The sequence below is a fragment of the Vanacampus margaritifer genome, chromosome 14 (assembly GCF_051991255.1).
Source record: "Vanacampus margaritifer isolate UIUO_Vmar chromosome 14, RoL_Vmar_1.0, whole genome shotgun sequence".
NCBI classification, from domain to species: Eukaryota; Metazoa; Chordata; class Actinopteri; order Syngnathiformes; family Syngnathidae; genus Vanacampus; species Vanacampus margaritifer.
The window spans coordinates 1,072,525-1,086,811 of NC_135445.1; the positions used below are offsets into that span (position 1 = coordinate 1,072,525).

Consider the following 14,287-nt stretch of genomic DNA (forward strand, 5'->3'; position numbering starts at 1 on the left):
TTGAAGTATTCAACAACCACTACGAGGACGTTGAAATCATACAGTAGATTGGCCGACATACGGAAACTGTGTAGGGAGAAAGTAACAAAGGTGTCGTAAACCTTCTCCGCCAAGGAATGCCACAGCCAAAAAAACGCTTAAAATGGTCCAAAACGGGGCTAGCATGACGCACAACAAAACATTAAATGACAAAAAGGGGCGGAAAAATGCAAATACAGGAGAAAATTTGCGAAGCTGTTCATCTTCAAAGCATCCAACAAAAGTCTGCTTGATTAGTGCTGACATAGAATCGGAAACTCCACAGATAGGCTAAAATGAAATTAGCATAGCGTAAACCTTACGCTAATAGGCAACCTTCTCTTCTTGCTGATTTCTTCCAGTAGACCTTCACTGCCGCCCAGCGTGTTGTGGCACGCAACTCTCGTTTCTAATTTCGGACTTGCTTGCATACTGTAAAAACCCATTTAAAAAAAAAAAAGTCATCACTTGAAAAGTCCGCGCTTTCGTGGGCTGCACAAACATTTGTCATAGTCCGCAAAATATATCCAAAGGGAGGAATGATGCACGCGTGTGCACGTCTTGTTTGCTTAACTGCTTAAATTGGAAGCCGCGGACGGCCGGCGCGACCCAAAATGTCTGCTCGTGCAGGACCACGGCAGGAGAAGCGCGGCCGCCCGTCCGCCACCGCTGTTGATATTTTTCTCTTAGTCATCGGGTTTGGCTCACGGTTGCAGTCGACGGCGTTCCCAAGCAGTTTGCTGCTGACCAACGCGTTTATTTTGGTCGTCCGAAAATATATTTGGCTGAAAAGGACACTGTATAGTTTTGTTTTCCTCAGCTGCTTTTTGACGGACCGCACAAGGTAGCGAGCTGTGAAATCTTGTATGCGTGTTGTTTTGGCGTTTCTGCATATCGATGTCAGAAAAATAGTCGACAGATATTCCAAGAAAAGTCGGGCATCGGGACGAAAGAAATACGAGGCAGAGAACACAAAATGCAGTTTTCAGCCGGTGATGTGGTTCATCATTCTTGTCATTTCTTTTGATGGCATTTGACACTGTAAAAGCAAGTCCGACTCTGAAATTAGAGTTGCGGGCTTTTTGTATTTTTGTCTACAGGAAGCTATTTGGTGCAAGAAGAAGTGGCAGAGAAAGTCCCCAATGAATCGTATCCAACAGAATATATTCAGTCACTGTTCCAACACAGCAGCTTGTAAATTAGCGGAACATCTATGCTAATTTCCATTAGCCGTGCTGTGGTGATTCGTGTTGCGGAATTTAGTGACGGATTGACAATTACATTGGCAGACAAAAACACCAAAGCTTAGTTTCCCGTCAATCGTCAACAAAATGGGTGTCAGTCGGACACTGTCCGTCATTGACGGATTGACGGACCTTCTGTCAATATTGGCAGAATGTCCACCTCTGAGTGAGCGTGAGAGTATCCAAGGAATACTTTAGAATACTTTGACCTTTTAGAAGTGTGTTGAAATGCTTTTAAAGTATATAAAAAACATCGTTTAATATAGTGTCTATATCGTCAATTTTGAACTGTGATGCTAACCCAGAGGTGGGCATCGAGGGCCGGAGACCTGCAGGTTTTGGATGTTTCCCCTCTCCAACACAGCTGATGTATAATCGGCTCATCAGCAAGCTCCGCATAAGCCTGATAACGATCCTGTTGATCCTGCAGGACTCCGGCCCTCGAGGACCCAGACTGCCCACCTCTGTGCTAACCCTTGTCATAAGCAGGGGTTCATCGTACAGGGTTTGTTTTGACTTTTGTCCAATTTTTGTCCTGTGTCTCTAACACTGCTCTTCCGTCCCCACAGATGTGGACATCCTCCAGAAGTTGGGGCTTAAGGGAGACAAGCCATCCCGCTCCGTACCAGCCGGGGTCATTCCCTTCAAATCCGGAATCATCCTCAACCAACTGGCGCACATCGAGGGTCCGCTGCGCTCCATCTGGCCCACGGCCGTCTGGACCGACGCGGCGCTGGTGCTGAGCGTGCGGTCGCACAGAGTCAACAGCGCCTTCCTCTTTACCCTGCTCTCGGAGAAGAAGAAGCTTCTCCTCGGCCTGCAGCTGGTCCCGGGCCGCCTCGTCCTGCACACGGGACCCAACGCCTCGGTGGCCCTGCCCTACGAAGCCCACGATGGCCAGTGGCACCAGCTGGCGGTGGGAATTCAAGGACAGAAAGTGACTCTATATGCCTCCTGCGGAGAGCAGAGTGTTCATGTGGACTTTGGGTGGGACCGTGAGGAGGGACTGGCCCCGGAGCGCGAGGACTCCTTCCTGCTGGGCCGCTCCAGCCAACAAGCTTGGGCTCACTTTGAAGGAGCCATCTGCCAGTTGGACCTGATCCCGTCTGCCCAGGCAGCTCACAACTACTGCAAGTACATTAAGAAGCAGTGCAGGGAAGCGGACACGTACAGGCCCAATCTTGCACCCTTGCTGCCCGTTTTCCCACGACAAATCAATGCATCGTCCACACCTGCCCCCAAACATGGTAGCCTGATCACCAAGAAGGCCAATGGGCGGAGCCTGGCTCGGAGCGTCGCGCAGGCCGCCTCCGCCGTCAGACACGTCGCCCCCACCCTTATAATGAAGCCCGCCCTCGGGACCACTCCTACGCCTTTGCCCAGAACTGTTATGCCGGTCGCAGTTCAGCTTGGCCTAGCCTCTCCTCCGACCAAGGCCAGAACTGAATCTGTCACGGCTCCACTCAGGACCACAGCGGCCCCAACCGAACCGCCTGCCACGAGATCATCCACTTCTAAAACAGCAAGTCTGACAATCCCCAGACTAACGTCTCCAAAGCCCAGTTCTCAGAACAAGGTGACTGCGGCAACAGGAAAGAATAAACCCACTCCCACAGCTACTACAAGCCCAAATCCTTCCAAGAAAAAACTTGACTCCACTTTATCAGATCAAGCGGCAGTTCTGAAGAAACCGCAGCCGACCGCAGCTAAGAAAACCCCCACTAAGCCCAAAGTCGTACCGTCCAAAGCCACCGTCTCCAAGCCCAAGCTAAATTCTGTCAAAGTCTTTCCCTCTAAACCTGTCGTGTCAAAAGCGAACCCTTCAAAACCAACCGTCTCTAAAACGTTTGCTAAAACCACCAAACCGAGCGCAAAACCGCCCGTCAAGCCGACCAAGCAAGCCCGGACCACCAAGGCCCCGGTCACCCCACGTCCCACCGCACCTGGGTACAACCTCGTAACATCACCTGCTTCTGACGGCTTCCAGACCTGGGAGGTGGAACCTACTCAGTTCTCCCTGCTCGCCGGACCTGTAGGACTAAAAGGAGAACCCGGCCCTGCGGTAAGAAGCTTATGTCTGGATTCCCGCACAAAATGCTGGCTCGATTGTTTTGACGGTTTGTAGTCCACTCGAGTCTTTCCGGTTCTTCTGCCACGCGCCTTCAAATGATAGCTGGCTTACGGATTCCCCATTTCCCACACAGGTTCGAAATCCTCTCCCGCCATTTTCAACTTGCTCTATGCACCCGTCCGTCCGGGCCGGGGCGTGACGTGCCAGGTCTAACGCCTTGCCATCTTCGCACCAGATTCCTCTGTCATAGGGGTCTGCTGGAGGTCACGCGGCCTATCTTCAAAGCTGGGTCGGGGGTTAGGGCGCTTGGTAAACACCAGCATTTAGCTTGTAAATGCAAGCGGGAAAGGCAGGAAGAGGCTCATGTCACGAAGAGGACAAATACCGAGGCAGAAAAATGACTTTGCACCTTTTTCATGGAGTTCTCATCGTGTGTCTCGGTTTCACCTTGACTGCCCACCTCAGTCGTCGCCGATTCCCTTTTCAGGGTTAAATGTGCAATTGCTACCATGGTTTTGTTTGTGGCTAACAAGTTGGTTGATGGATTGGATTTGCCACATTTGAACCTTAAGCTTAAGTGAAATTAACTTTTATGCGGCGGAATTGCATTTGATTGTGTGTGACGAGTGTATCAGTCCATTGAAGTGTATCCAAAAAAAAGAGTATTGTTTCTGGCCAAGTTATTTATTACCCAGGGTTCGTATTAGGCAAATCTTCAAGAACTTTCCCTAAATTGGCTGTTGTTGTGTAAACAAGTGGCCAAAAGTGTCTCCATTTTAATTGGGTGTCACATGAATCCAGGCCAAAGATTCCGATTCTGGCCACTGGTCTTGTCTTACGATTTGGTCCGATAAGCGCAGCCTATTGAAGCACATCTGATGTGTTCAATTATAGCAGGGGCGTCCAAACTTTCATTTTCATTTGAGGGCCACATACAGAAAAACTGAAGGAGGAAAGGCTCATTTGGACACACCTGAATTATAGCATCTGGACTTTTTTTGTGTCTGTCGGTTTGATTGATGTCATTTTAGATGGCAAATAAAACAACCACGTTTAAGAAGAGAAGGCGGCAGTTTACAGCCGGCGTGGACAAACAAACAAACAAGCGAGTGTTGGGTTAAGTCAAGTCACGGGGGCCGGAAGTGCCAAGACTGACAGGGGTGCGTGTCTACGGCAGCAGGTCCCGAGTCCACCGAAAGAGTGTCCCACCTGCACTAACAGGGGTGGTCTCAAGCCTGAAGGTCGAGACGTCAGAGTCGGGGAGCAATTAGAACCATCCGAGTGACAGGAAGCGGAAAAGAGACATTCCAGACATGGGAAGGAGTTCGGATTGCAAGGCGAGATTGTTTGGAAATCTTTAAATTGGCTTCGTTTTAATCTTGAGGAGATTTCCTGGCAGTTTGCACTGCGCCTTCGAAAAAAGTGATACCGAAGCTAACACTCAGAAGCTGTTGTTGTTTTCCTTGACTTTTGATTCAAAGAAAAGAAAATGATTGGGCACGATAAAGCCGCACAGGAAACGACTTGTTATTTCTACCGTTTCCTGCCACGCTGGCTCCGAGCGACTCGACGGGTTTGGCTCGGCTCTCGTCACCTGCGCATGGAATTACCTCAGCGCTCAATGACCCGACGGTTGATTGAGCGCATGCGTACGTATGAATGCGGAGTCAGTCGAAAAAGGCAACACTGACTGCATTTTGTTCTGGTTCTGCAGGGACTTCAAGGACCTCCAGGGAAGCCGGGCCTGTCAGGCAAAAGGGGAGCTCGGGTGAGTCCCGCCTTTGACACGATAGTGTTTGATCGCGTCGGATCTTCGGACAGCCTAGCTGCTAAGTTATGGGCGGGGAGAAAGTCGTGGTTCAAGGACTTCCCCGTCATGCCCTCGCGAAGCACTCGCAGCCGTTTGTTGAACCGGAAAAGCAGTCAAGCGTTCACAAGGAGCGCAGCCCGACCGCCGGGATGTGCGGACAAGGCATTAAATTGTCCATTTTCCATAATACGCTATTGGAGGCAACGCATCCTTGCATCTGAATGTGTTTGTATGTCACGACTCTGGCTGGAAGTCTTCGGTTTAGGCAAACGGTATGAGATTTTTATTTTATTTTTTATAGGTTTTAGGTGAACTAATGAATGCACGCACGCACATACACATATTCACCCACAAACCAAAAAAAAAAAAAAAAAAATATATATATATATATTAAAAATAAAAATATTAAAAATATTATAATAATAATAATAATAATAATATAATATATTAAAAATAAAAATATAAATAAATATGTAATAATACATATATTTTTTTAATAATATTAATTAAATAAGGGTATTTTTTTTATGGGTATTATATACCGTATTAGGTACTTTTAATACGTATTATAAATAAATTTATAATAAATAAAAAAAAAAAAAAAAAAAGAATGTGTTTATGTGCTGGTCCATGTTGACTGACGCCGTCACAGGGAGGTGACAAAGAGGCCTCTGTCCTCGGCCTTGCGTCCCACAAGTTAAAGACCCACATTGTTCTTTGGAGTTATGATAATAACAACAATAATAATAACCCGCAAAGCCAAAATCGACACACATCCTTTGCAGCTGACACACTCGCGCTCACATAGTCACACACACACACACACACACGCACACACACAGAGGGTTTTCCAGATTGAGCATATTCAGCACGGGGCCTGCGAGCGCTGACCTCCCACCCCCGAAGCATAAACAGGAAAGCTCCTATAAAGACGGCCTTTCAAAAGCGGCCTGTGCCACAGGATGCCTCATAAAAGCACTGTAAACAGACAGAGAACACGTGCGTGCCTGCGCCGGACTTCTCTCTGCTCGCCTCAGCCTCTTTTTGGGGGGAATCCCGTTTGGGACCGGGGGGTGCAAAATGCGGCCAATTTTTCGAAGTTCCGTGAAGAACGAACAGGAAATTATGGGAATAAACGAGAAAAAAAACGGCAATTTACAAAATGGTATGTTGGCTCTTGATAGAGTTAAATCCAAATGTATTCATTTATTAATTTCCTGTAAATTTGTCATCCCTTTGCAAACATGTTGTGGCCTGATGAAAAAGGCCTCTTTCAGCCCGGCACCCGCGCGAGCTGCTTTTAGTCTCGTTCGTACGAGCCCCTTGCGGAAGTTCACGGCAACTCAGGACACGAGCGCGCGTTCCCTGTCCGATGTGAGCACGGTAATCCAACTCTGGTCGTTGTCGAGAAAAAGATCCCGTCCAGCTGAGGCGGTGAAGCCAACCAATCTGGTTTGAGTCCAAACGTCAAAGACGGGACAAATGATTGCCGTATCATTTTTTTTGCAGGCGTGCAATAATCAGCCTGTTTATTTATTTGCATCAGCCACAGCTGTACTGTTCGACATCTGCAGACAGCTGGAAGGCCTTTTTTTTTTTTGCCCTTTTTGGCCTTCAGTAGAACACAGACCTCTGCCAAGGCCTAACAAACCTAATTAGGAAATTGTTTATGGATACCCACCTCCTGTATATGCCTTAAGTGAAATTAGTCACTGGGAGAAATGAAGGCAAACGCTCCAAAGTGCTAACACAAGTTTATTCAGATCAGCTCCAAAAATGTCAATTGTTCAAAGCAAGTTAATTTGTTTCTATCAATCGATGCCAGTCATCCTACGTTCTTCTGCTTGTAAATATTTAAGCGCGTCGAGAGACGAACGGTGGTCCCGGTCTGGCTTTAAATTGAAACCCCAGCACTTCCCATCCCGTGTATTGCTGCAATCCCACCGTATCTGTCACTGGAGTGGACATGGGGAAGTTAAAATTGAGCATCAACATGTGAAGAATTGTGCCTGTGGGCTTACCTGATAAAATTGAGATTTGATTCGATTTTTTGAATGGATCCTGTCTGGCTGCTTGGTGTTGCTTTATTGTGGATCTTTTTCCCATATTATGGCGGAGAAGTCGGAAATAGATTTGGTCAATATAATTGCAGCTGGTGAACAATGTTAGCTTAATGCTAGCATATAATATGAAAAATCACAGATGGGCTAACAGAAATTGGCATAGATGTTAGCCTACAACAGAATCATAGTCGCATTGAACGATTTCAGGAAAAGATTCATTCGCGAAATACAAATTATTTTCTCTGTTATCCGTGGGAGCAACTTACTGGAGTTTAGTTGGGGATCTTCTTTGCCTCTTCCTCTGGCTCTTTATCGCACGCAACTCTAAATTCAAACTTAATCAAAAAAAAAAAACATTAAAAAAGTGATCACTTTGAAAAATCGGAAAGATTTGTCATTGATTTACACATAATTGACACGTTTAGACTGACAACACTTCAGTCTGGTTTTTGTTGTGGGGGGGGGGGGGGGTTCCCCGCTGAAATCCTGCAGACATGCGCCCCCGCGTAACCTCCCATAGCCTCGTATTACGGGAAGCCGGTGTGATGACACACAGAGCCCCATTGAGCCCAGCCAGGCAACACCCGCGAACTTTGACCTCTGATCCCCACACGTGAGTGTGAGACGCCGTCGCCCACGGCGACCGCTCTTCCGCGCAGACGCGTCCGTTTTGAGGGCGTGTGACCACCACGGCAGCGCTGGCAGGGAGGTGCGAGTGGACGCGTGCGAAGGCTGAAGACGAAGACTGTTTCTATTCTCCTCGCCGTAACGTTCAACTTTTGTTCGATATTTACGCTCGCACATTATGGCCGGGAAATATTGAAAAAGGCAACAATGCTCAGATTTTGCTATTTATAGGTATGTGTACACAGCAAATTCTGTAGAGGGAATTTTACTCTAAACGGAGTAAAATTTACACTTGGAAGAGAGTAAATAAAAAAAAGTCACTTAAGGGTTGAGGAACAAATCCATTACTTGACTACACTATATATTTTTTTTTTATGGCTTAGGCAAATTCTCTTGTACACACTAAAATACTGGTAAAATTGACTCTGAATATTTTACTTTCTTCCAACAGTGAAAATTCTACTTTTGTTTAAAGTGTGACCAAATAGACTCTGTTTAGAGTAAAATTGACTCTACAGGATTTACTGTGTATCTTAGAGTAAAATGCCCAAAAAAAGTCACTTAAGGGTTGAGGAACAAATCCACTACTTGACTACACTTTTTTTTTTTTTTTATGGCTTAGGCAAATTCTCTTGTACACACTAAAATACTGGTAAAATTAACTCTGAATATTTTACTTTCTTCCAACAGTGTAAATTCTACTTTTGTTTAACCCCTGGGTGTTATTTGACCATTTTTGGGCTTTTTGTTGGTTCTGACCAAGCCATTTCAAAATAAAATAACGCCCAGGGGCTCGCTGGCATTGTCAGATAAAACCAAAATTTGCATGCGTACCGAAAGGGACTTTTTCCGTAGCGCCTTTTTAGAACCCAGGCTTTGAAGTCATCCCCCTCCGGCTCCCATCTGGCTCAACATGATGAACTAAATGCCTTTTGACGTCGTGCATATGAAGTGGCTTTTACGAGCATGTTCTTCAAAGTCCTACGCTAGTTTACGCCCATTACGGCGCTTGTGGGGACCCGATGTCACGCGTCCAAATGCAACGTCCGGCAACTGCGTTTTACTTTTCTCATATGGCATCAAGATGCAATTTGCTCGGTATTTATATACCTTCGAGTGACGCGCCGTTGCCATAACGCCAAACCTAAAACGCTATACTTTTTAAATGAGTACGATTGTGGCCTGAGCTGAGGTGGGACCGCAGTGGACAGCAGTGACGCCCTGTAAAGCCGCCGCCGCCGCCGGTCGGGGGCCCTCGCGGGCACCCCACCCTGGCCTTCTCTAATTAGACACCTGTTCCGGGCAAGACATGGAGGCAAGGTTGCTGTACCCAAAAACAAAACCAACATAAAAAAAAAAAAAATCCCTTGCCAGCCCCCGTCCGTGTCTACAAGTGCGCTCCCCAAACCGCTTTGTCAAACATGTAATTGAAACATGCCTGCTGTGCGTGTTGCTGTATTTTGGGAAGAACAACATCCAGCGAACGCTGTCTGGACGCACACAAACACGGCGAGAGTCTGAAGGGGCGCGACCGGCGGCATGCGACGCCGCAACGAAAGGGACGGCAGATCATTCAAACTTGAAAATCCCTGGAATGAAAATAGCTTGTTGCCAATTGTAAAAAAAAAAAAAAATGGTACATGCCCTTGATAGCGGACATTAATGGCACTCGAACCTCTGATTGGATGAGTTGCCTGTGGGAAGCCATTTCAGCATTTCACATATCCGGCTTAATGTCGATGAGGGCTGGAATGGCCCCAAAAGCCACAGTTCGGATCATATCACAGTTTTGGGTTTGATTTGGTTGCGTATAATATGTTGACAGTTTAAATGCCGTCTTGTAGAGTCAGGTCAAAGGTGGCCGTAGGTGAGATTCTAGCTGCAAGAGAGGAGAAAGACTTCCAAATTTGTACAGCAAATTCTGGTCCGCTTGATTGGGGGTAGCGAGGAGGACCACAACCTGGCTTGTGGACTGCGCGGTTTCCCACACAAAACATCCCCACATCTTGTACTTGTGTTCATTTTTATTTATTTTTTTATTTATTTTTTTAAAGATACTTTCGTGTACATTTGGACCTACTACTGTTACTAGTGCAGCACTTTAGTTTAGTACACTCTAAAAAAAATTGGGTCAAAAATAACCCAACGATGGGTCAAAAATGGACCGATCCTCTATTTTGGTCAATTTGACCCAACTTTGAGTCAAGAAATGGCTCCTTTAGTATAAAACAACTCATAATTATTGGTCAGATCCTTTACTCGGGTCCGAAAATTGGGTTGTTTTGTATAAAACAACCCAGAAAATTGTGTTAAATTGACCCATACAGTGGATTGGTCCATTTTTGATCCGTAATTGGGTTACTTTTCACCCAACTGTTTTAAAAACTGATGTCCAGTTGGCCAAAACTGGCACTAGTAGCGGGAAAAACAGTAAACAAAAGCATAATTACCCAACTCATTTTTTTAGTTGAAAGTTTTTTTTTTTCTTCTCCAGGAGAGCTCATTATTGTTCATTCGATTTGACATCATCATTGCTCTCCTTTTTTAAAAAAAACAAATAAATTAAAAAAAATTAATAAATGTTTTTATTTTTTATTTTTATTTTTTATTTTTTTTAATTATTATTATTATTTTTTATATATATACATATATATATACATATACACACATATATATATATATTTTTTTTTTGTATGTGGGTGAGTATTTTTTTAGTTGAAAGTTGTTCCTTTATCGTCAACTATCCAAGTCTGTCTACCCTTAAGTTTATTAAAACAAAGTAACAACGATGGGCCTTCATCCCGTATTTGCTCGCCTTCAAAACGACATCAACGGAGGAGGCGTGGTTTGACGAGGACCTTTCGAAGGACACGTCTGCAGATACTGGTTCCGCAAGACCACCAAAGGAAGGCCCACTTGTTCCAACTCACCTCAGTTGAACCCGGCTCGCTCCGCCTCTTTAAAAGCCTTTTTCCCGCCCGACCCTTAACCTCACACGGGGGGTCGGGGGTGCGAGGCGAGAGACGCCCCACCACGTGGAGAACAACCCGGGTCAGAGATCCACAGGAAAAAGCCTCCCCTGACGGAGACCAGAAGACCGACGAATGGCCACGCGGCGTCCAAGGGTTTGAATCGGAGACAACCGGATGCTTTTGTCGCACCTCGTCATGCCGGACGCGGAGACGACATGCTTCCGTTGAGCCCAATTCTGCTACTACAACAACAACAGCTGATCCAGACACCAGCACGCACTTGGCAGAGCGATCCAAAATGTTTTGCGACGAGGTGATCTGGATTACTCGTTAAGAATTTTGACAAGTGTGTGTGTGTGTGTGTGTGTGCGTGTGTGTTGGGGGCTGTGGAGGCAACCGGCTGCAGGAAAACCACATCCATATGGAGGAACTGCTCCAGCGAGCCCCATTTTCCATATGACCCCCCCACGCCCCCCCACGCCAGCAACACCAATCTTGAGTAACTCGGAAAATAGGTTAAAGCAAAAAGTTTTCTCCAGACAGTGCCCCCCCCCCCCCCCCAATAATAATAATTGTGTACTACAAGTTGTAAAACTGCAATCCAAAGAATGCTGAGTCTTGTAGCGTTTGAGTTACTTTGCAGTTTTTCTTCCGCAGGGTCCCCCGGGTCCCCATGGAAACCCTGGCCGACCTGGACCAGGCGGGCTCAAGGTAACTTTTTTTGGGGCTGCTTGCGTTAATTTGAGTTACAATTAGGCACCAATCTTTTGATCACTCAGCAAAAATATTGCGCTTTCAAAGTATCACAGTATTGCGTTTACTGCTCTAAAATGTAATGATTTAATTGAAGATGCTCCATTGTATGATTTACTAAATGTAAAAAGAAAAAAACGAGAATCTCCTTCTCACATGTTAGCCATGCTAGCACGCTAGCTAGTCCTCTTCCCCACTTGTGACTCGACAGCATTTTTCTCACCAATTGTAAGCACGCGAACTCTCGTGGCTGCTTGCAAGCGTTCACTTCAAGACCGTGTTTTGGTCAAAATATGTCAAATCTACCTTGAATTGGTTGAAGGAGTTTTAGGTGGCGCTTTGGTAAATGGAATGTCCTTCCTCCAGCGAGCCGTGGCCGCGCAACACTTTGCCTGAACTCATACTGTGACCGCGGATGGAAAGTTTTCACAGTTTTGAAGCTGTCCATTTTTAAAACCCTTATTAAAAGTACAAAAAAAAAACATACGGTGACATTTAAGCATATTTACAAACAAAAGATGGAAAGACATTTCAAATAGGGGGACCAAATGTGTCGTCTTTTTGGAGGACGGCCCATTTACTTACGTCCTGCTCGGGCGTCTGTTTTTTTTTTTTTTTTTATAAATTCATGAAAATGTCCGGTTGGCATTGCATGACTAAAAGGAGGTGAAGAACATTGCGTAACTGCGACTGGTACCACAATTTCAAGGCCGGGGACAAATGTCCTCTTTTTTAGGGAAATGGGGGATATGGTCACCCGAATTTAAAAGCAAAGGAAAGAAATACGTTCCATAGAAATAGACTGTAAAATTGAACCGCATATTTTTGAAGTATGTCCACATGTCTGTCTTTCTGTGACTCTTCCAGTCTCTGTATCTCTACTACTCTAACCTCAGTGACCATCTGCCTCTGAGGACTGGAAGAGTCACATAGGGCAAAGAAAAGTATATTCTTGGACATAATATTCGAGAGACTAAATCGAAAAGATCATACAAGGTTATAATTAAACAATAAATCAATCCATCCATATACAAGGTTTCATTTAGTTCACCTGAAACGGTTACAGTGCGTTTTAGGCTCACCCCAAAATGTCAACCTCGTGTGCTGGCGTCGTTCTATTTTGGAGGGCTCTTTGCTGACAAAACGTGCTCAGGGGTGTCCGTCCAACAAGAGCGTCAGTGTTGTCTTGCATTTGCCACCCGAGGGACGGACGGCAGAGGCCAATGGAAAATTGTGGTCCCGGAGGAGAGATTTTAGGGCAGAGTCCAATTCTAACCTGTGAAAACAGGAGAGCAAATGTTGGCTTTGTCCTCCTGGACACACAAAATAGCAGTTGTTGTGTGTTGCCAAAACGTCTTCATGCATCGCAGGGACCTTTCTTGTCCATTCTTTATTTTCTCTGCGCGCCGTCCTGAAAGTCGTCCTCATCACACTGTAGCCGCGCCGTTGCTGTTCTGCCGTCTTGTCATCAGAAGGACAAAGTTTTGCTTTCGCTCAACAAGAAAACTTCATACGTTGGTAAAATAAGGTTGTATTACAACAACAAAAAGTTACATTCTTCTGTGAAGATTGTAAAAAAATTTCACTTTTCAATATATAAAATCCATTGTAAAATTACATTTAAAAAATGTACTTAGGCTGCAATAATATGCAAGTCTTTATAAAGGAATTTTTTTTTTTTTTTTTATAATAGTTATACAGTAATCGATCAATCTAATCCCCCCTCCCCCCCAAAAAAAATTACTTAAAAACATTGTAAAATGAAAAAAAAAAGTAGTTAAAAAAAAATTGCTACCTTGACTACCAAATGATTTTTTTGTAGTAAGTCATAATAAAAAATGATGCACTTTGAATTAAGTTGTAAAATTACATGAAAAGTTAAAATATTATCGTTTTCTTTTTTTTAGACTAGCGTACGTTTACAGTTAAAAGTCATAATAAAGAATGAAATATCTTTGGACAATATAAAAATGACGAAATCAGCAGAATGACGTGAGTTTAACTGACAGGTGATATAAACAAGCCAAAAAAGAAATAACAAAAAATATATATATTTTTAAATTGCATTTTAAAGGAGTTTCTTTGTTTTAGGTGTTAGTCCGAATGAGCGCGAGTGTTTGATGTTTCCTTTCCACCCCCAGATTTTTTTTTTCCCACTTGATAAATGAAATGAAGTCGTAAACAGCAGGGAGCTTCCTCGTGTAAGTTAGCTGCATGCGCTCATTAGCAGCTGCCAACTTTCAAGTGTCGCTTCATTATTCTTACTTGCTTGTGAAGTTTGCTTGCTAATCTTGTCAACATCATGCACCGTCCAAATGACAAAAAAAAAGTATGTGGATGATCGATTATATGGTACATTTTGGTTCTTCTTTTAGGGTCGAAAAGGAGACCCTGGCATCTCACCTGGGCCGGCCCCGAAAGGAGAAAAGGTACTTCCCTCTTCACACAGTCATGCTCGCTCGCAATTTGTGCTACATTTTTAGCATTCTTGCCTTTTGTCACATTTTTGTCTTCAAGGGCGACTCGGGAATCCTCGGCCCGTCCGGAATGAGCGGTCAGGAAGGTCGAAAGGTAACGGCACCTCCCGTTGATCACCCTTACCTCACCCAAGTGTCTCAAACGAGCACTCGCAAACGCACAAGCGCTTCTTTGTTTCAACCTACCAAGCTTTACACGAGTCCTTTTATTTCACTTGCGCGCACGTCTGCTACTACTACTACTTTTTAAGT

General features: G+C 44.9%; 1 protein-coding gene across 1 annotated transcript in view; it reads left to right on the plus strand.

Moving 5' to 3' along the window:
* Positions 1-14,287, plus strand: part of LOC144063963 (uncharacterized) — a 65,759-nt gene that overhangs the window by 6,050 nt on the left and 45,422 nt on the right. The window contains exons 3-7 of the mRNA XM_077586046.1: positions 1,832-3,324; positions 5,048-5,101; positions 11,463-11,516; positions 13,934-13,987; positions 14,076-14,129. Of these exons, the coding sequence (XP_077442172.1) occupies positions 1,832-3,324; positions 5,048-5,101; positions 11,463-11,516; positions 13,934-13,987; positions 14,076-14,129 (1,709 nt within the window). The remainder of the gene's footprint in view (positions 1-1,831; positions 3,325-5,047; positions 5,102-11,462; positions 11,517-13,933; positions 13,988-14,075; positions 14,130-14,287) is intronic.